A 21,719-nucleotide genomic window follows, 5' to 3' on the forward strand; every position below is an offset into this window, starting at 1 on the left:
TCTTGGCCCACTCCTATTCTCGCTATACACCAAGTCACTTGGCTCTGTCATATCCTCACATGGTCTCTCATATCATTGCTATGCAGACGACACACAATTAATCTTCTCCTTTCCCCCTTCTGACAACCAGGTGGCGAATCGCATCTCTGCATGTCTGGCAGACATATCAGTGTGGATGACGGATCACCACCTCAAGCTGAACCTCGGCAAGACGGAGCTGCTCTTCCTCCCGGGGAAGGACTGCCCGTTCCATGATCTCGCCATCACGGTTGACAACTCCCTTGTGTCCTCCTCCCAGAGTGCTAAGAGCCTTGGCGTGACCCTGGACAACACCCTGTCGTTCTCCACCAACATCAAGGCGGTGACCCGATCCTGTAGGTTCATGCTCTACAACATTCGCAGAGTACGACCCTGCCTCACACAGGAAGCGGCGCAGGTCCTAATCCAGGCACTTGTCATCTCCCGTCTGGATTATTGCAACTCGCTGTTGGCTGGGCTCCCTGCCTGTGCCATTAAACCCCTACAACTCATCCAGAACGCCGCAGCCCGTCTGGTGTTCAACCTTCCCAAGTTCTCTCACGTCACCCCGCTCCTCCGCTCTCTCCACTGGCTTCCAGTCGAAGCTCGCATCCGCTACAAGACCATGGTGCTTGCCTACGGAGCTGTGAGGGGAACGGCACCTCCGTACCTTCAGGCTCTGATCAGGCCCTACACCCAAACAAGGGCACTCCGTTCATCCACCTCTGGCCTGCTCGCCTCCCTACCTCTGAGGAAGCACAGTTCCCGCTCAGCCCAGTCAAAACTGTTCGCTGCTCTGGCACCCCAATGGTGGAACAAGCTCCCTCACGACGCCAGGACAGCGGAGTCAATCACCACCTTCCGGAGACACCTGAAACCCCACCTCTTCAAGGAATACCTGGGATAGGATAAAGTAATCCTTCTAACCCCCCCCTTAAAAGATTTAGATGCACTATTGTAAAGTGGTTGTTCCACTGGATATTATAAGGTGAATGCACCAATTTGTAAGTCGCTCTGGATAAGAGCGTCTGCTAAATGACTTAAATGTTAAATGTTAAATGCTACTAGTACCCTGGTATTATATACTGTACCCAGTCTCTGTGTTACTAGTACCCTGGTATTATATACTGTACCCAGTCTCTGTGCTACTAGTACCCTGGTATTATATACTGTACCCAGTCTCTGTGTTACTAGTACCCTGGTATTATATACTGTACTCAGTCTCTGTGTTACTAGTACCCTGGTATTATATACTGTACCCAGTCTCTGTGTTACTAGTACCCTGGTATTATATACTGTACCCAGTCTCTGTGCTACTAGTACCCTGGTATTATATACTGTACCCAGTCTCTGTGCTACTAGTACCCTGGTATTATATACTGTACCCAGTCTCTGTGTTACTAGTACCCTGGTATTATATACTGTACCCAGTCTCTGTGTTACTAGTACCCTGGTATTATATACTGTACCCAGTCTCTGTGTTACTAGTACCCTGGTATTATATATTCAGTGGACAGTTTATTAGGTACAGTTCATTAGGAATCTAGTACCGGGTCGGACCCACCTGTAGCCATGAAGGGGTGCATCTGGTCAGCAACAATGTTCAGATACCATGTGGCGTTCAAACGTTGATCCACTGGCATCAAGGTACCTACAGTAACGTGAACCAGGAAAGCATTCCCCACACCATTACACCACCAGCCTTGTACCGTAGACACCAGGCAGGACGGGTTCATGGAATCATGCTGCTTACACCAAATCCTGACTCCGCCATCAGTATGATGCAACAGGAACTGGGATTCGTCGGACCAGGAAATGTTTTTCCACTCCTCAACTGTCCAGTGTTGGTGATGGCCTGGCCACTGGAGCCTCTTCTTGTTTTTATCTGGTAGGAACCCAGTGTTGGTGATGGCCTGGCCACTGGAGCCTCTTCTTGTTTTTATCTGGTAGGAACCCAGTGTTGGTGATGGCCTGGCCACTGGAGCCTCTTCTTGTTTTTATCTGGTAGGAACCCAGTGTTGGTGACGGCCTGGCCACTGGAGCCTCTTCTTGTTTTTATCTGGTAGGAACCCAGTGTTGGTGATGGCCTGGCCACTGGAGCCTCTTCTTGTTTTTATCTGGTAGGAACCCAGTGTTGGTGATGGCCTGGCCACTGGAGCCTCTTCTTGTTTTTATCTGGTAGGAACCCAGTGTTGGTGACGGCCTGGCCACTGGAGCCTCTTCTTGTTTTTATCTAGTAGGAACCCAGTGTTGGTGATGGCCTGGCCACTGGAGCCTCTTCTTGTTTTTATCTAGTAGGAACCCAGTGTTGGTGACGGCCTGGCCACTGGAGCCTCTTCTTGTTTTTATCTAGTAGGAACCCAGTGTTGGTGATGGCCTGGCCACTGGAGCCTCTTCTTGTTTTTATCTGGTAGGAACCCAGTGTTGGTGATGGCCTGGCCACTGGAGCCTCTTCTTGTTGTTTTTATCTGGTAGGAACCCAGTGTTGGTGATGGCCTGGCCACTGGAGCCTCTTCTTGTTTTTATCTGGTAGGAACCCAGTGTTGGTGATGGCCTGGCCACTGGAGCCTCTTCTTGTTGTTTTTATCTAGTAGGAACCCAGTGTTGGTGATGGCCTGGCCACTGGAGCCTCTTCTTGTTGTTTTTATCTAGTAGGAACCCAGTGTTGGTGATGGCCTGGCCACTGGAGCCTCTTCTTGTTGTTTTTATCTGGTAGGAACCCAGTGTTGGTGATGGCCTGGCCACTGGAGCCTCTTCTTGTTTTTATCTGGTAGGAACCCAGTGTTGGTGATGGCCTGGCCACTGGAGCCTCTTCTTGTTTTTATCTGGTAGGAACCCAGTGTTGGTGATGGCCTGGCCACTGGAGCCTCTTCTTGTTTTTATCTGGTAGGAACCCAGTGTTGGTGACGGCCTGGCCACTGGAGCCTCTTCTTGTTTTTATCTGGTAGGAACCCAGTGTTGGTGACGGCCTGGCCACTGGAGCCTCTTCTTGTTTTTATCTGGTAGGAACCCAGTGTTGGTGATGGCCTGGCCACTGGAGCCTCTTCTTGTTTTTATCTAGTAGGAACCCAGTGTTGGTGATGGCCTGGCCACTGGAGCCTCTTCTTGTTGTTTTTATCTAGTAGGAACCCAGTGTTGGTGATGGCCTGGCCACTGGAGCCTCTTCTTGTTTTTATCTGGTAGGAACCTGGTGTGGTCGTCTGCTGCAAAAGCCCATCCGTGACCAGGACCGACGAGTTGTGTGTTCTGAGATGCCGTTCTGCATACCACTGTTGTACTGTGTCGTTATTTGTCTCTTTGTGACACGCCTGTTATCTTGCACGATTCTTTCCATTCTCCTTCGACCTCTCTCATCAACGAGCTGTTTTCACCCACAGGACTGCCGCTAACTGGATGTTGTTTGTTTGTTGCACCGTTCTCTGTAAACCCTAGACAGTGTCGTGTGTGAAAAGCCCAGGAAGGAGTTTGAGATACTGGAACCATTGAGCCTGGCACCGACGATACCACGCTCAGTCGCTTAGGTCACTCATTTAGCCCATTCTAACGTTCAATCAAACAGTAACTGAATGTCTCTATGCCTGTCTGCCTGCTTTATATAGCAAGCCACGTGACTCACTGTACCTAATAAACTGGCCCCTGAGTGTATAATGTACTGTACTCAGTCTCTGGCTACTAGCTTGTTCAGTCATTGACACTAATGTTGTGTCACTCTAAAACAAAGTAAATACTTGATGAAGCATCACACAGTATATCATTTAGCCCCTAGTCCAATTCAACACAGAGGAATCTCAATCTCACTGATTGGTATCAAATACTTGGGTCTCTGTGAAGGAGAGGTCAGGGGGTCTCTGTGATGGAGAGGTCAGGGGGTCTCTGTGATGGAGAGGTCAGGGGGTCTCTGTGATGGAGAAGGGTACTAATACTTTTTTTAAATACATTTTATTTAACCTTTATTTAACTAGACAAGTCAGTTAAGAACAAATTATTTACAATGACGGCCTCCCGGGGAACAGTGGGTTAACTGCCTTGTTCAGGGGCAGAACAACAGATTTTTACCTTGGCAGTTCGGGGATTCGATCCAGCAACCTTTCGGTTACTGGCCCAATGCTCTAACCACTAGGCTACCTGCCACCCCTGGTGAATAGTGAATAGTAGAGAATAATAAATTGCGGGCAGTCACAGTGTGATCCAACTAACGAGCATACAGACGACTCCAAACGTCTGACAGCAACCAACCAACCATGGCATTCTGTGACCGGGTGCTTGTTAACAACATCTACATACCAGGTCCAGACCTAGACCAGGACCAGACCAGGACCAGACCTAGACCAGGACCAGACCTAGACCCAGACCAGGTCCAGATCTAGACCCAGACCAGACCTAGACCAGGACCAGACCAGGACCAGACCTAGACCAGGACCAGACCTAGACCCAGGACCAGACCCAGACCAGACCTAGACCTAGACCCAGACCAGACCTAGACCAGGACCAGACCTAGACCAGGACCAGACCAGACCTAGACCAGACCTACACCAGACCAGGACCAGACCAGGACCAGACCCAGACCAGGACCAGACCTAGACCAGGACCAGACCTTGACCAGGACCAGACCAGGACCAGACCCAGACCAGGACCAGACCTAGCACTGGAACCAGGACCCAGCCAACATCCCTCTCCTTTCCCCCTGTTCTCGCCTTCACCCAGGCTAGGATGGTCAACCTGGAGCCTTCACCCAGGCTAGGATGGTCAACCTGGAGCCTTCACCCAGGCTAGGATGGTCAACCTGGAGCCTTCACCCAGGCTAGGATGGTCAACCTGGAGCCTTCACCCAGGCTAGGATGGTCAACCTGGAGTCTTCATCCAGGCTAGGATGGTCAACCTGGAGCCTTCACCCAGGCTAGGATGGTCAACCTGGAGCCTTCATCCAGGCTAGGATGGTCAACCTGGAGCCTTCACCCAGGCTAGGATGGTCAACCTGGAGCCTTCATCCAGGCTAGGATGGTCAACCTGGAGTCTTCACCCAGGCTAGGATGGTCAACCTGGAGCCTTCACCCAGGCTAGGATGGTCAACCTGGAGTCTTCATCCAGGCTAGGATGGTCAACCTGGAGCCTTCACCCAGGCTAGGATGGTCAACCTGGAGCCTTCATCCAGGCTAGGATGGTCAACCTGGAGCCTTCACCCAGGCTAGGATGGTCAACCTGGAGCCTTCATCCAGGCTAGGATGGTCAACCTGGAGCCTTCATCCAGGCTAGGATGGTCAACCTGGAGCCTTCACCCAGGCTAGGATGGTCAACCTGGAGCCTTCACCCAGGCTAGGATGGTCAACCTGGAGCCTTCACCCAGGCTAGGAAGGTCAACCTGGAGCCTTCACCCAGGCTAGGATGGTCAACCTGGAGCCTTCACCCAGGCTAGGATGGTCAACCTGGAGCCTTCACCCAGGCTAGGATGGTCAACCTGGAGCCTTCACCCAGGCTAGGATGGTCAACCTGGAGCCTTCACCCAGGCTAGGATGGTCAACCTGGAGCCTTCACCCAGGCTAGGATGGTCAACCTGGAGCCTTCACCCAGGCTAGGATGGTCAACCTGGAGCCTTCATCCAGGCTAGGATGGTCAACCTGGAGCCTTCACCCAGGCTAGGATGGTCAACCTGGAGCCTTCATCCAGGCTAGGATGGTCAACCTGGAGCCTTCATCCAGGCTAGGATGGTCAACCTCGAGCCTTCACCCAGGCTAGGATGGTCAACCTGGAGCCTTCATCCAGGCTAGGATGGTCAACCTGGAGCCTTCACCCAGGCTAGGATGGTCAACCTGGAGCCTTCACCCTTCGCTGGTCCGGCTGGAGGGATAGAGGGCCCACGTCTCTGTCTCTTCCACAGGTTTGGGAGGGGTAAAGAGGGGTAAGAGAGGGAGGGAGCTGTGCTGGATGCAAAGGATGGCTGGGCGGGTGGAGGGGTGGAGTGATGGTATCTGGCTCCTCTCTACCTCTCCTCCTCCTCCCTCTGGCCCTGTTCATCCTCCTCTTCATCACTTGTTCTCGATGAGAGACTGGACCTTGCGCACCAGCTCTCTGGCGACCTGAAGGATGTGCTGCACGTCATGACGTTCTGCCATCTCTGTTACACACACACACACACACACACACACACACGAAGTCAGGGAGATGGTTTTATATATACACACACACACACACACACACACACACACACACACACACACACACACACACACACACACACACACACACACACACACACACACACACACACACACACACACACACACACACACACACAGGAAGTCAGGGAGATGGTTTTATATACACACACACACACAACCGGCTGTGACTGGGAGTCCCATAGGGTGGCGCACAATAGGCCCAGCGTCGTCGTTTATTACATATTGCACTACTTTTGACCAGAGCCATAGGGCCCATCCCAACACATTTCACTTGGTCTAAAGTAGTGCACTATATAGGGAATAGGGTTCTATAGGGCCTTGGTCTAAAGTAGTGGACTATATAGGGAATAGGGTTCTATAGGGCTCTGGTCTAAAGTAGTGCACTATATAGGGAATAGAGTTCTATAGGGCCCTGTTCTAAAGTAGTGCACTGTCTGTGTCTCACTCTCTCTGTCTGTGTCTCACTCTCTCTGTCTGTGTCTGGCTGTCTCTCTGTCTGTGTCTCTCTCTCTGTCTGTCTGTCTGTCTGTCTGTCTGTCTGTCTGTCTGTCTGTCTGTCTGTCTGTCTGTCTGTCTGTCTGTCTGTCTGTCTGTCTGTCTGTCTGTCTGTCTGTCTGTCTGTCTCTCTGTCTGGCTGTCTCTCTGTCTGTCTGTCTGTCTGTCTGTCTGTCTGTCTGTCTGTCTGTCTGTCTGTCTGTCTGTCTGTCTGTCTGTCTGTCTGTCTCTCTGTCTCTCTGTCTGGCTGTGTATCTGGCTGTCTGGCTGTCTGTCTGGCTGTCTGGCTGTCACCGTTGAAGAAGGTGATGATGTCAGTGAAGTCCATGGTGTTATCTCTGATGATCTCTCTGTAGACCTCTACCAGAGCCAGGGCCAGGAACAGGATGAAGTGCTGAGAGGAGATATGAGGGGCCACCCAGATCACCTCCCATACTGAGAACACATCCTGGTACAGCAGCTCTGGAGGACACACACACACACACACACACACACACACACACACACACACACACACACACACACACAGAGGACACACACACACTCAGAGGAGACACGCACACACACACACACAAAGGACACACACACACACACACACACACACACACACACACACACACACACACACACACACAAACAGAGGAGACACACACAAACAGTTACTTGCATTGTATTTCAACTCCCATCTGAAATGTCATACAGAAACCCAGTGTACCACGGTCATATAATATTAACTCCCTACTGAAGACAGAACCAAGGTTGGTAAAACTCCTGGCACATATCATATAAACTCCATACTGAAGACAGAACCAAGGTTGGTAAAACTCCTGGCACATATCATATAAAACTCCCTACTGAAGACAGAACCAAGGTTGGTAAAACTCCTGGCACATATCATATAAACTCCATACTGAAGACAGAACCAAGGTTGGTAAAACTCCTGGCACTTCACATACAGTTGAAGTCAGAAGTTCACCTACACCTTAGCCAAATACATTTAAACTCAGTTTTTCACAATTCCTGACATTTAATCCTAGTAACAATTCCCTGTCTTAGGTCAGTTAGGATCACCACTTTATTTTAAGAATGTGAAATGTCAGAATAATAGTAGAGAGAATGATTTATTTCAGCTTTTATTTCTTTCATCACATTCCCAGTGGGTCAGAAGTTTACATAAACTCAATTAGTATTTAGTAGCATTGCCTTTAAATTGTTTAACTTGGGTCAAACATTTTGGGTAGCCTTCCACAAGCTTCCCACAATAAGTTGAGTGCATTTCGGCCCATTCCTCCTGACAGAGCTGGTGTAACTGAGTCAGGTTTGTTGGCCTCCTTGCTCACACACGCTTTTTCAGTTCTGCCCACAAATGTTCTATGGGATTGAGGTCAGGGCTTTGTGATGGCCACTCCAATACCTTGACTTTGTTGTCCTTAAACCATTTTGCCACAACTTTGGAAGTATGCTTGGGGTCATTGTCCATTTGGAAGACCCATTTGCGACCAAGCTTTAACTTCCTGACTGATGTCTTGAGATGTTGCTTCAATATGTCCACGTAATTTTCCTGCCTCATGATGCCATCTATTTTGTGAAGTGCACCAGTCCCTCCTGCAGCAAAGCACCCCCACAACATGATGCTGCCACCCCCGTGCTTCACAGTTGGGATGGTGTTCTTCGGCTTGCAAGCCTCCCCCTTTTTCCTCCAAACATAACTATGGTCATAATGGCCAAACAGTTCGATTTTTGTTTCATCAGACCAGAGGACATTTCTCCAAAAAGTACGATCTTTGTCCCCATGTACAGTTGCAAACCGTAGTCTGGCTTTTTATGGCAGTTTTGGAGCAGTGGCTCCTTCCTTGCTGAGGACTCGTTTTACTGTGGATATAGATACTTTTGTACCCGTTTCCTCCAGCATCTTCACAAGGTCCTTTGCTGTTGTTCTGGGATTGATTTGCACTTTTCGCACCAAAGTACGTTCATCTCTAAGAGACAGAACGCGTCTCCTTCCTGAGTGGTATGACGGCTGCGTGGTCCCATGGTGTTTATACTTGCATACTATTGTTAGTACAGATGAACATGGTACCTTCAGGTGTTTGGAAATTGCTCCCAAGGATGAACCAGACTTGTGGAGGTCTTGGCTGATTTCTTTTGATTTTCCCATGATGTCAAGCAAAGAGGCACTGAGTTTGAAGGTTGGCCTTGAAATACATCCACAGGTACACCTCCAACTGACTCAAATGATGTCAAATAGCCTATCAGAAGCTTCTAAAGCCATGACATCATTTTCTGGAATTTTCCAAGCTGTTTAAAGGCACAGTCAACTTAGTGTATGTAAACTTCTGACCCACTGGAATTGTGATACAGTGAATTATAAGTGAAATAACCTGTCTGTAAACAATTGTTGGAAAAATGACTTGTGTCATGCACAAAGTAGATGTCCTAACCGACTTGCCAAAACTATAGTTTGTTAACAAGAAATTTGTAGAGTGGTTGAAAAACGAGTTTTAATGACTACAACCTAAGTGTATGTAAACTTCTGAGTTCAACTGTATAAAACTCCCTACTGAAAACCAGGGTTCAATCCTAGCATTACACTTTTCCCACTGTTCAAATAAAATCAAATTTGATTGGACGGCGTACACATATTTTGCAGGCGTTATTGCAGGTGCAGAGAAATGCTGATGTTTCTAGCTTCAACAGTGCAATAATACACAACAATAATACACAGTGATCTCCCCAAGAGTCAAGAGTGCTCGATGCGCGAGTAGTACAGGAGATGTGATGAAAAAACTTCCGTAGGTTTTTTTCCCCTCAGATTTTCTTTGTTAAAATCCCCAGCTACAATAAATGCGGGCTCAGGATTTGCGGTTTCCAGTTTGCACAAAGTCCAGTGTAGTTCCTTGAAAACCGTCGCGGTGTCGGCTTGCGGGAGGATATATACACGGCCGTGACGATGACAGAAGAAAAAATGTTTCAGGAGGTAATGCGGTCTGCATTTGATGTTGAGTTATTTCACATCAGGAGAACAAAAGGGCTTGAGTTGCTGTATGTTACCACAATAAACCCATGAGTAGTTAATCATGAAACATACACTTCCACCTTACTAAAAAAAATATATATTTCTTCCTGTCAGCGCGATGGACGGACAATTCCACTGACTGAATGGACGGGGACAGTATATCCGGAGAGAGCCATGATTTCGTGAAACAGAGTATGTTACTGTCCCTAATGTCTCTCTGGAAGGAGATCCTCGCCCTGAGCTCATCTACTTTATTGTCCAGAGACTGAACATTAGCGAGTAATATACTCAGAAGCGGTAGATGGTGTGCACGCCTCCTGAGTCGGACTAGAAGTCCACTCCTTCTTCCTCTTGTCCGGTGTCGTCGTCTTGGAGCCCCCCCCCAGGATGAATGGAACTGCCTCGGGGAGTTCACACAAAAAGGATCCAATTCAGGGAAGTCAAATTTCTGGTTGAAATGTTGATGAGTGACCGCCGATCTAATATCCAAATGTTACTTTCGTCTGTAGGCAATAATGCACGAAAAGTTCTGAGCAAATAATGTAAGAAATAACAACAATAAGACAAACAATACTGCAAAGTTGGCAAGGAGCTAAAAACAGGGCATATTGTCCATATTCTCACACTGCTTCTCTTACGTGCCTGTACCCCCCCCCCCCCCCCCTCGTTTCATAATTGTCTAAGTAAAGCTTCAAAATCCCCCTAAGAAAATGTAATTAAATGAATGAAAAGAGTGTTGTTTGTGAAGCGTATCGTACCTCTTTTGAAGTCCAACAGGAACCAGCGGTAACAGAAATAGAAGTGGGTGTTGTCTCCATTCTGATGCATTAGCTCAAACAGCTCCGAATCCAGGATCTGATGACATCATCAAACAGAGACCACACCAGAGCGGACCACAGGTTAGGGGTCATGTTAGGATCATTTGAACACACACTTCTGTGCACACACCACACACACCACACCACACCACACCACACCACACACACACACACACACACACACACACACACACACACACACACACACACACACACACACACACAACCAAAAGGTTGCTTGATCGAATCCCAGAGCTGACAAGGTAAAATCTGTCGTTCTGCCCCTGAACAAGGCAGTTAACCCACTGTTCCTACGCCGTCATTGTAAATAAGAATTTGTTCTTATCTGACTTGCCTCGTATAAAGGTTAAATAAAGGTTAAATTAAATGAATAAAACACCCTACCTGTATGAGGGACCTCATGTTGGTGAAGTGTGTGTCCATGGCTCCGCCGTTGGGGAAGTTCTGGCTCATCCTCTTCATCAGCTGGGTGAAGCAGCTGTACGCCAGACACTCTGATGGAGGAAGGGAAGGGAGGTAGAAGGGAAGGGAGGTAGAAGGGAAGGGAGGTAGAAGGGAAGGGAGGTAGAAGGGAAGGGAAGGGAGGTAGAAGGGAAGGGAGGTAGAAGGGAAGGGAGGTAGAAGGGAAGGGAGGTAGAAGGGAAGGGAGGTAGAAGGGAAGGGAGGTAGAAGGAAAGGGAGGTAGAAGGGAAGGGAGGTAGAAGGAAAGGGAGGTAGAAGGGAAGGGAGGTAGAAGGGAAGGGAGGTAGAAGGGAAGGGAGGTAGAAGGGAAGGGAGGTAGAAGGGAAGGGAGGTAGAAGGGAAGGGAGGAAGAAGGGAAGGGAAAGGAGGTAGAAGGAAAGGGAGGTAGAAGGGAAGGGAGGAGGAAGGGAAGGGAGGTAGAAGGGAAGGGAGGTAGAAGGGAAGGGAGGTAGAAGGGAAGGGAGGTAGAAGGAAAGGGAGGTAGAAGGGAAGGGAGGTAGAAGGGAAGGGAGGTAGAAGGGAAGGGAGGTAGAAGGGAAGGGAGGTAGAAGGGAAGGGAGGTAGAAGGGAAGGGAGGTAGAAGGGAAGGGAGGAAGAAGGGAAGGGAAAGGAGGTAGAAGGAAAGGGAGGTAGAAGGGAAGGGAGGAAGAAGGGAAGGGAGGAAGAAGGGAAGGGAGGTAGAAGGAAAGGGAGGTAGAAGGGAAGGGAGGTAGAAGGGAAGGGAGGTAGAAGGGAAGGGAGGAAGAAGGGAAGGAAAGGGAGGTAGAAGGAAAGGGAGGTAGAAGGAAAGGGAGGTAGAAGGGAAGGGAGGTAGAAGGGAAGGGAGGTAGAAGGGAAGGGAGGTAGAAGGAAACGGAGGGAGAAGGGTTTGAGGAAGAAGGGAAGGGAAGGGAGGTAGAAGGGAAGGGAGGTAGAAGGGAAGGGAAGGGAGGTAGAAGGGAAGGGAGGTAGAAGGGAAGGGAGGTAGAAGGGAAGGGAGGAAGAAGGGAAGGGAGGTAGAAGGAAAGGGAGGTAGAAGGGAAGGGAGGTAGAAGGGAAGGGAGGAAGAAGGGAAGGGAGGTAGAAGGGAAGGGAGGTAGAAGGAAAGGGAGGTAGAAGGGAAGGGAGGAAGAAGGGAAGGGAGGTAGAAGGGAAGGGAGGTAGAAGGGAAGGGAGGTAGAAGGGAAGGGAGGTAGAAGGGAAGGGAGGAAGAAGGGAAGGGAAGGGAGGTAGAAGGAAAGGGAGGTAGAAGGGAAGGGAGGAAGAAGGGAAGGGAAGGGAGGTAGAAGGGAAGGGAGGTAGAAGGGAAGGGAGGAAGAAGGAAGGGAGGAAGAAGGGAAGGGAAGGGAGGTAGAAGGGAAGGGAGGAAGAAGGGAAGGGAAGGGAGGTAGAAGGCATGGAGAGGGAGGAGGGGAGAGGCTGTCCTTTTTCTGTATATTGTGACCAAGGATTAGACACATACATTCCCCTTCACTCACTGATCACTGTGTAATGCAACGGCTAACGTCTAATGGGTAAAAGCTAATTGCAAATGGCTATAATTGCTAATGTATCATTACTAATTGCTAGATAATAGCTAGCTAACAGCAAATGGCTAATGGGCTTCATAGGGCCCTGGTCAAAAGAAGGACACAGTATAGGGAATTAGGGTCCCATTTGGGAGGAAGCCATGTTGACTGAGGTTCCTACCATCGTCCAGAATGACCATGAGAGGGGCCAGCAGGTCACACATCCCCTGGACATAACCCATCTCCAGATTCTCCCACACATAGCTGGGACAGGATGGGGAAAGAAAAGGGGAGAGAAGGGGGAGGGAAGAAGAGGGTGAGGAAGAGGGGGAAAGAAGAGGGGGTGAGGGGAGTTAGAAGGGGGAAGAAGAGGGGTAAGAGGGGGAGGAAGAGGGGGAAAGAAGAAGGGGAGGAAGAGGGGGAAAGAAGAAGGGAAGAGGGGTAAGAGGGGGAAAAAAGAGGGTTAAGAGGGGGAAAGAAGAGGAGGAAGGGGGAAAAAGAGGGGTAAGAGGGGGGGAAGGGGGGGAAAGAAGAGGGGTAAGAGGGAAGGGGGGAAAGAAGAGGGTTAAGAGGGGGAAAGAAGAGGGGAGGAAGGGGGGGAAAAAGAGGGGTAAGAGGGGGGAGGAAGGGGGGGAAAGAAGAGGGGTAAGAGGGGGGAAGAGGGGGAGGAAGAGGGGGAAAGAAGAGGGGGAAAGAAGAGGGACACAGGAAGAAGAGACGGTAAAAAAAAAGAGTGAAATAATGAGCGATCGAGTGAGCAAATAAAAGTGTGTGTGTGTGTGTGTGTGTGTGTGTGTGTGTGTGTGTGTGTGTGTGTGTGTGGTGTGTTTTTTTTTTTTGTGTTTACCTGCACATGATGTTGCGTACTTTCTCCAGGTTAGTGGTTGTAAAGTAGCAGTAGTTACGGTCACAGCGCTGGACATCCTTATCTATCCTGTGGAGGTTCAGAGCCGCTGTGTCCAACAGCTCAATCTGACAAAACACACACACACACACACACACACACACACACACACACACTTCAATTTGATCCGTTTCAGGTCACTTGAAGGGTAAATATCAATGCAGTAAAAATGCCTCAGAATAGTACTCAGGACAGTATCCAGAACAGTACTCAGAATAGTATCCAGAACAGTACTCAGAATAGTACTCAGAACAGTGTTCAGAACAGTACTCAGAACAGTACCCAGAACAGTATCCAGAATAGTACTCAGAATAGTACTCAGAATAGTACTCAGAACAGTATCCAGAACAGTATCCAGAACAGTACTCAGAACAGTACTCAGAACAGTACTCAGAACAGTACCCAGAACAGTATCCAGAACAGTACTCAGAACAGTACCCAGAACAGTACCCAGAACAGTATCCAGAACAGTACCCAGAACAGTACTCAGAACAGTACCCAGAACAGTACTCAGAACAGTACCCAGAACAGTACTCAGAACAGTACTCAGAACAGTACCCAGAACAGTACCCAGAACAGTACTCAGAACAGTACCCAGAACAGTACCCAGAACAGTACTCAGAACAGTACCCAGAACAGTACCCAGAACAGTACTCAGAACAGTACTCAGAACAGTACCCAGAACAGTACCCAGAACAGTACTCAGAACAGTACTCAGAACAGTACTCAGAACAGTACCCAGAACAGTACCCAGAACAGTTCAAATGTGATCTACGTGTTTGGAAATGCAATTCAATGATGCTCCCTGTGAGTGCAGAGTCTTTATTGAGTATCTGTCTCTGTGTGTACTTACCGTATAGGAGGAGAGTGAAGGCATCCCCTCTGTTCCTCCATTCTCATTGGTCATCAACTTATCCAGCTGACTGCACAGCATCTCCTCACTCAACCAATCCTGTCGCTCCTTCTCCTCCGTCACACTGTACGAGTGTGGCCGGGCCTCCTCCCCTGCTCCTCCCACCTGCCTGGCTCCTCCCTCCACCCCTGCTCCTCCCTCCTCCCCTGCTCCTCCCTCCTGCCTGGCTCCTCCCTCCTGCCTGGCTCCTCCCTCCTGCCTGGCTCCTCCCTCCTCCACTGTGCTCTGTCCATCGTCGATAGAGGAGAGAATCTGAGAGTGGCCGGAGGTGACAGAGTAGTTCCTGGAGGATGGGAGGCCGGAGTCAGGGGAGTCAAACTCCCCCAGGGGGCGCTCATCAGGAGCTAGTGCCCCACCGGCTGCGGGGGGAATCACTGTAGAGTGGCCGGGGGTGTCTCTCCCCCCTCCTCCTGGGGTGTCCTGACCCCCCGCCCCTGCGTCGGGCTCATCCACTGACATGAACACCTGGCAGGAGGGAGGAGAAGGCGGGAGGGTTGGGGAGGACGGAGAAGGGGGGAGGAGGAGGGAGGAAAAGGGAGGAGGCGGCAGGAGGTTTGAGGAGGACGGAGAAGGGCAGAGGAGGAGGGAGGAAGGGGGAGGAGGAAGGAAAAGGGGGAGAAGGCAGGAGGCTTGAGGAGGATGGAGAAGGGGGGAGGAGGAGGGAGGAGGGGTAGAGATTGGGTTTTTATAAATAGCTAAAACAAATAGGAAAACTACCCTTTCTAGTTGTATGTAATATTTGCACGTGTTTCTATAATGATTTAAAAAAGTAACTTTATTCAATCAACCAACCAGCCAACCAGCCAACCAATTAATCAACCAACCCACCCACCTCATTGCAGAGAGTGGAGTCTCTGTGTCTGAGGATGTGGCTGTCTGTGCTGCTTCCTGAAGACAGATTAGCAAAGATGGCCGACTGCATCTCCTTCTCTCTCTGCTTGACTATCACCTCGCAGGACTTCCACTCCTTCATTACCTGCTGGTACCGTGCACTGATCTTCTCATCCATCTACAGACCAACATGGTATGACAAGATGTTTTAAAATATATTTATTACATTTGGAAACAGAGGGGTTACAGTAAAGTGGGAAGACAGTAGGAAGAGGTGGAAACAAGTATTGAACCCCGTCTCTGCTGGGGAGTAGTACATGTGGCAAGATGTTAAAACACAGAGACAGAGAGACATACGTATTGTTAGCTACCTGGCTCATGTCCTTCTTGCCCATGCCAAACTTGTAGTGACCCAGCAGGAAGGGCCAGACTTCCTTCCTGATGTCATGCTGTACACCTCCATAATACACCAGCCACAACAACTCCAACTCCTTATAGTTCTAGAGAGAGAGAGATAAAGAGAGAGTGATAAAGAGAGAGAGAGATATAGAGAGAAATAAAGAGAGAGAGTGATAAAGAGAGAGAGAGATAAAGACAGAGTGATAAAGAGAGAGAGAGATAGAGATAAAGACAGTGATAAAGAGAGAGAGATACAGAGAGAGAAATAGAGAGAGATAAAGAGAGTGATAGAGAGAGAGATAAAGACAGAGTGATAAAGAGAGAGTGATAAATAGAGAGAGAGAGATATACAGAGAGAGAGAGAGATAAAAACAGAGTGATAAGAGAGAGAGAGAGAGAGAGAGATAAAGAGAGAGATAAAGAGAGAGAGAGACAGTGAGACAGATCAGTAAAGCTGGCATGAACAGCTCAAATAAGCAAAGAGAAACGACAGTCCATCATTAATTTAAGACAAGGTCAGTCAATCTGGAAAATTTCAAGAACTTTTAAAGTTTCCTCAAGTGCAGTCACAAAAACCACCAAGCGCTATGATGAAACTGGCTCTCAAGTTCATTAGAGTTAACTGCACCTCAGATTGCAGCCCAAATAAATGCTTCACAAGGTTAAAATAAGACACATCTCAACATCAACTGTTCAGAGGAGACTGTGTGAATCAGGTCTTCATGGTCGAATTGCTTCAAAGAAACCACTACTAAAGGACACCAATAATAAGAAGAGACTTGCTTGGGCCAAGAAACACGAGCAATGGACATTAGACTGGTGGAAATCTGTCCTTTGGTCTGATGAGTCCAAATGTGAGATTTTTGATTCCAACCGCCGTGTCTTTGTGAGACACAGAGTAGGTGAACGGATAATCTCCACATGTGTGGTTCCCACCGTGAAGCATGGAGGAGGTGGTGTGATGGTGCTTTGCTGGTGATACTATCAGTGATTTGTTTAGAATTCAAGGCACACTTAACAAGCATGGCTACCACAGCATTCTGCAGCGATAAGCCATCCCAACTGGTTTGGGCTTAGTTGGACTATCATTTGTTTTTCAACAGGACAATGACCCAACACACCTCCAGGCTGTGTAAGGGCTATTTGACCAAGAAGCAGAGTGATGGAGTGCCGCATCAGATGACCTGGCCTCCACAATCACACGACCTCAACCCAATTGAGATGGTTTGGGATGAGTCGGACCGAACAGCGAAGGAAAAGCAGCCAACAAGTGCTCAGCATATGTGGGAACTCCTTCAAGACTGTTGGAAAAGCATTCATCATGAAGCTGGTTGAGAGAATGCCAAGAGTGTGCAAAGCTGTCATCAAGGCAAAAGGGTGGCTACTTTGAAATAATTTAAAACATATTTTGATTCGTTTAACACTTTTTTGGTTACTACATGGTTCCATATGTGTTATTTCATAGTTTTGATGTCTTCACTATTATTCTACAATGTAGAAAATAGTAAAAAAATAAAGAAGAACCCTTGAATAAGTAGGTGTCTAAACTTTTGACTGGTACTGTATGTAAAGACAAGACTAAATCAAGAATAGTCGGATGGGTGACAATAGCCTGTCACTTGTGAATGATGTATTATCACTTGTGAGTTATGTCCAGCATAAGAAATAATGTTATTTTTTTCTCTCGACTTTTTCTAATCATAGTCGCATACCTCATGTAGCAAAGCTCATAGGCCTATATGTTTTAATAAGGTTTGTAACACAACTACAGTCGCCAAATCACTTCTTATAATTAAGCACATTAATCCGCTTTACAAGGGGTGTAGAGCCTAACTGGCATACATAATCAGAGCGTGAGTTTCAAATTTGGGGAATATAATTTTCACTATAAAAATGCACCTTTATAATAAAAACATTTACATGCATAATTACATTTGCGATCACTTTTTATAATGGTGTTTTCCACTAATGGAACATTCGCGCTTATAGCTTCCTACCATGTGCGCATTACTGCGGTTATAATGTGAAGAAATAGCCTAATAGTTTATTAACATTTGAAGCTAAACGTTCTGATCTGTTGCGTCAGCCACATTGCGTAAAAAAAGTTTGTTATGATGCGAGAGGTTGTATTAATTTGGGATCTATAGCATCCCACAACTGTCCCATACTATGTTTGGAATATTTATTACTCACACAGAATATAATAGGTCGACTGATGTACTATGGGGGATATTAGATTGACATAGGCTAGTGCTTTTGCTGTTCAGTTAGGCCAACTCATCTTGTTGGCTGACGAAAAGTAATTGTGGACAGTTCTTCCAATATGCACCTCGGAATTGGTTAAAGACTCGCGCAGTTGCGCCCCGGATGTTCCTTTCTTCAGTTGTAGCCTGTGAGGAAGTCCTGATCAAGTGATGGATCGCACAGCACTCAGGGAGAAGGGCACTACCGCCACTGGCCGCAAAACGCATGGATTATTTTTAGGGTGCATTACTCCCACACAAAGGGAATGCCGCTGTGAAATTCTAGGCAATATTAATTAAGTGCTTGTCAAATTGTGAACGAGTGAATGATGTAGTGTGTACAGCCGGCGCAAAAATACCAAAGCAGAGGTCATGCCTTTCAAGCGACTTTTTTCAAATCATCATTAGAGTCGCATCATACAGCCTTACAATGTATTAAACATCTAAACATACAGCCCAACGTTTATAAAACAACTAAAGTCACATTAATAACTCTAAATTAATCATATAGGAGGAACTATTTTTTTGTTAACCGCTCAACACAGAATAGCTGCATGTGCCCACTCCCTCAAATCGTTTGGAGAAAATATCCTTTCTATGTAATTCAGCTTTGTTCAATTGTATTCTTCATACTATAAAATAATACCATTGAATTCTAAGCAAAACTTGTCTGCTAAATGAACTAGTGTAGCCCCACAGCCATATGGCATAGTCGGATCAGGACCTAACATAAGGACAACTCAGTATGCTATTCTGTTCTTCTGAAATAAACTACATTTTCTTCATAATCATGGTAGCATCCACATTAATATAAAAGTGTTTAGAAACATATTATATTCTTATTTACAATAAAAGTCACTCCAAAATGACACTACAGTATTTACCATTAATTTCTATTTGGCACAAAATAATTTGAAACAACCAACACAAACACAAGCTTGATGTAATCATTGCGTGAATATAGGAACAAATACCAAACTTCAGACTACTTTAATACACATATAAGTGATTTTGTCCCAATACTTTTGGTCCCCTAAAAGGAGGGGACTATGCACAAAAAGTGGTGTAACTTCTAAATGGTTCACCCGATATGGATAGAAGTACCTTCAAATTAAAGAGGACAGTCGGCACTTTAACCTCATAGCCATTGTATCATTTCAAATATAAAGTGCCGGAGTACAGAGACAAAACAAACAAAACATGTGTCACTGTCCCAATACTTTTGGAGCTCACTGTATATCTTATCATATTTGACTGAGAGCCATTCGAATTAGAAGAGACTTGGATGGAGCTCAGGACAAGATGGCGCCGAAGAACATGGCTGACGTTTTACATTCTCCCAAACAATTGTGCTATTTTGTAAAAAAATATATATTTTTTTACTTGTTGTGTACATAATGTTGCTGCTACCGTCTCTTATGACCGACTGGAAGAAACTTTTTCCTTTAACGAGTCCGACGAGAAGGATATCGTGCTTTCACTGGAACAGGCCCAGATCCAAGCCTTTTGCGTGAAGAAAAGATGCAGGAAAAGGGGCCGCAGATCGGGCAGCCTTCCGAGAATCCGTAGGCGAGCGAGTAAACTCCCACGGCCATTCGTTTTTCATGCTAACGTGCAATCATTGGAAAATAAAATTGATGACCTACGATTGAGATTATCCTACCAACAGGACATCAAAAACTGCAACATCTTATGCTTCACCGAGATGTGGCTGAACGACGATACGGACAATATAGAGCGGGATTTTCCATGCACCGGCAGAACAGAGACGCTACCTCTGATAAGACGAGGGGTGGGGGTGTGTGTCTATTTGTTAATAACAGCTGGTGAGCGATGTCTAATATTAAAGAAGTCTCGAGGTATTGCTCGCCTTTGGTAGAGTACCTTATGATAAGCTGTAGACCACACTATCTACCAGGAGAGTTCTCATCTATATTTTTCGTAGCCGTCTATTTACCACCACAAACCGATGCTGGCACTAAGACCTCACTCAACCAACTCGATAAGGCCATAAGCAAACAAGAAAATGCTCACCCAGAAGTGGCGCTCCTAGTGGCCGGGGACTTTAATGCAGGCAAACTTAAATCAGTTTTACAACATTTTTACCAGCATATCACATGTGCAACCAGAGGAAAAAAATCCTAAACCACCTGTACTCCACACACAGAGATGCATACAAAGCTCTCCCCCACCCACCATTTGACAAATCTGACCATAATTCTATCCTCCTGATTCCTGCTTACAAGCAAAAACTAAAGCAGGAAGTACCAGTGACTCGCTCAATACGGAAGTGGTCAGATGATGCGGATGCTACACTACAGGACTGTTTTGCTAGCACAGACTGGAATATGTTCCGGGATTCATCCAATGGCATTGAGAAGTACACCACCTCAGTCATCGGCTTCATTAATAAGTGCATCGATGACGTCGTCCCCACAGTGACTGTACGTACATATCCCAACCAGAAGCCATGGATTACAAGCAACATCCGCATCAAGGAGCAGGAGACTAACCTGGATGCTTATAAGAAATCTCGCTATGCCCTCAGACGAACCATCAAACAAGCAAAGCGTCAATACAGGATTAAGATTGAATCCTATGTGGCAGACCAGGGATCCCGGAGAGGGCCTCATGGGGGAGACCTAGTCTTTTCTTTTGGTTTGTTATTCAAATAAACACCCTTGAAACTGAGCTAATCCTACTCTGTCCGTGTCTGATCTGTGTAAACGTTTTGACCAAACCCCTGTCTTCGGGTCTTGCTGTTTCCTGTGGGGAACAAAAACTGAGCTCCCTCCTTTTATCTCTGGTACCGTCCCCAACTATATGGGAGTAACCTTTCTTCCCCCAGTCCCTTCTCCAGTTTGCTGCCCTTCTGGCAGCTTTATGGGACTCATCCAGCTGGTGAGCAATCAGCCCTTGATTACTCACCAACCACAACCAGCCCCAATTAGTCCTGGCCGGAGAACCCGTCGAAACCTGGCACGTCCAGCAGAGGGAGCTCGCCTCGTGATGTAGACTCCGTCTGTCACCAGGCCGCAACGAGTCTCCCCCTGGTGGCTGACTTGCTGTACGCCACACCTGCTACACCGGCTCTGACGCTCGTCGGATGTGGCAGGACTTGAAAACCCAGACGCGAGCTGGAAACCCAGACGCGAGCTACCCAGTGACGTGAGCCTACCAGATGAGCTAAATGCCTTTCATACTCGCTTTGAGGCAAGCAACACTGAAGCATGCACGAGAGCACCAGCTGTTCTGGATGACTGTGTGATCACGCTCTCGGTAGCCGATGTAAACAAAACCTTTCAACAGGTCAACATTCACAAAGCCGCTGGGCCAGACAGATTACCAGGACGTGGACTCAAAGCATGCGCGGGCCAACTGTCAAGTGTCTTCATTGACATTTTCAACCTCTCCCTGACCGAGTCTGTAATACCTACATGTTTCAAGCAGACCACCGTAGTTCAAGCAGACCACTCACGTCTGTAGCCATGAAGTGCTTTGAAAGGCTGGTCATGTCTCACATCAACAGCTTCCTCCCGGACACCCTAGACCCACTCCAATCCGCATACCGCCCCAACAGATCCACAAATGACGCAATCGCACTCCACACTGCCCTTTCCCACCTGGACAAAAGGAACAGCCATGTGAGAATGCTGTTCATTGACTACAGCTCAGCGTTCAACACCATAATGCCCACGAAGCTCATCACTAAGCTAAGGACTCTGGGACTAAACACCTCCCTCTGCAACTGGATCCTGGATATCTCTCATAGCTACCCCCAACCCCCTCCTATCTCTCATAGCTACCCCGAAGCCTCTCCTATCTCTCATAGCTACCCCAACCCCCTCCTATCTCTCAAAGCTACCCCGAACCCTCTCCTATCTCTCATAGCTACCCCAACCCCCTCCTATCTCTCAAAGCTACCCCGAACCCTCT

At 47.6% G+C, this 21,719-nt stretch overlaps 1 protein-coding gene across 1 annotated transcript in view; it reads right to left on the reverse strand.

The window, feature by feature from the left end:
• Positions 1 to 4,648: 4,648 nt before the first annotated feature.
• The window catches only part of LOC106613357 (small G protein signaling modulator 2), a 145,894-nt gene continuing 128,823 nt past the window's right edge, over positions 4,649 to 21,719 (reverse strand). Inside the window, exons 16-24 of the mRNA XM_045724860.1 lie at positions 15,513 to 15,641; positions 15,143 to 15,319; positions 14,251 to 14,775; positions 13,341 to 13,465; positions 12,675 to 12,757; positions 10,929 to 11,038; positions 10,464 to 10,560; positions 6,984 to 7,151; positions 4,649 to 6,130 (exon numbers count right to left, since the gene is read on the reverse strand). Coding sequence (XP_045580816.1) covers positions 6,042 to 6,130; positions 6,984 to 7,151; positions 10,464 to 10,560; positions 10,929 to 11,038; positions 12,675 to 12,757; positions 13,341 to 13,465; positions 14,251 to 14,775; positions 15,143 to 15,319; positions 15,513 to 15,641 — 1,503 coding nt within the window. The 3' untranslated portion in view covers positions 4,649 to 6,041. The remainder of the gene's footprint in view (positions 6,131 to 6,983; positions 7,152 to 10,463; positions 10,561 to 10,928; positions 11,039 to 12,674; positions 12,758 to 13,340; positions 13,466 to 14,250; positions 14,776 to 15,142; positions 15,320 to 15,512; positions 15,642 to 21,719) is intronic.

This window comes from Salmo salar, chromosome ssa09 (genome assembly GCF_905237065.1).
Source record: "Salmo salar chromosome ssa09, Ssal_v3.1, whole genome shotgun sequence".
Lineage (NCBI taxonomy): Eukaryota > Metazoa > Chordata > Actinopteri > Salmoniformes > Salmonidae > Salmo > Salmo salar.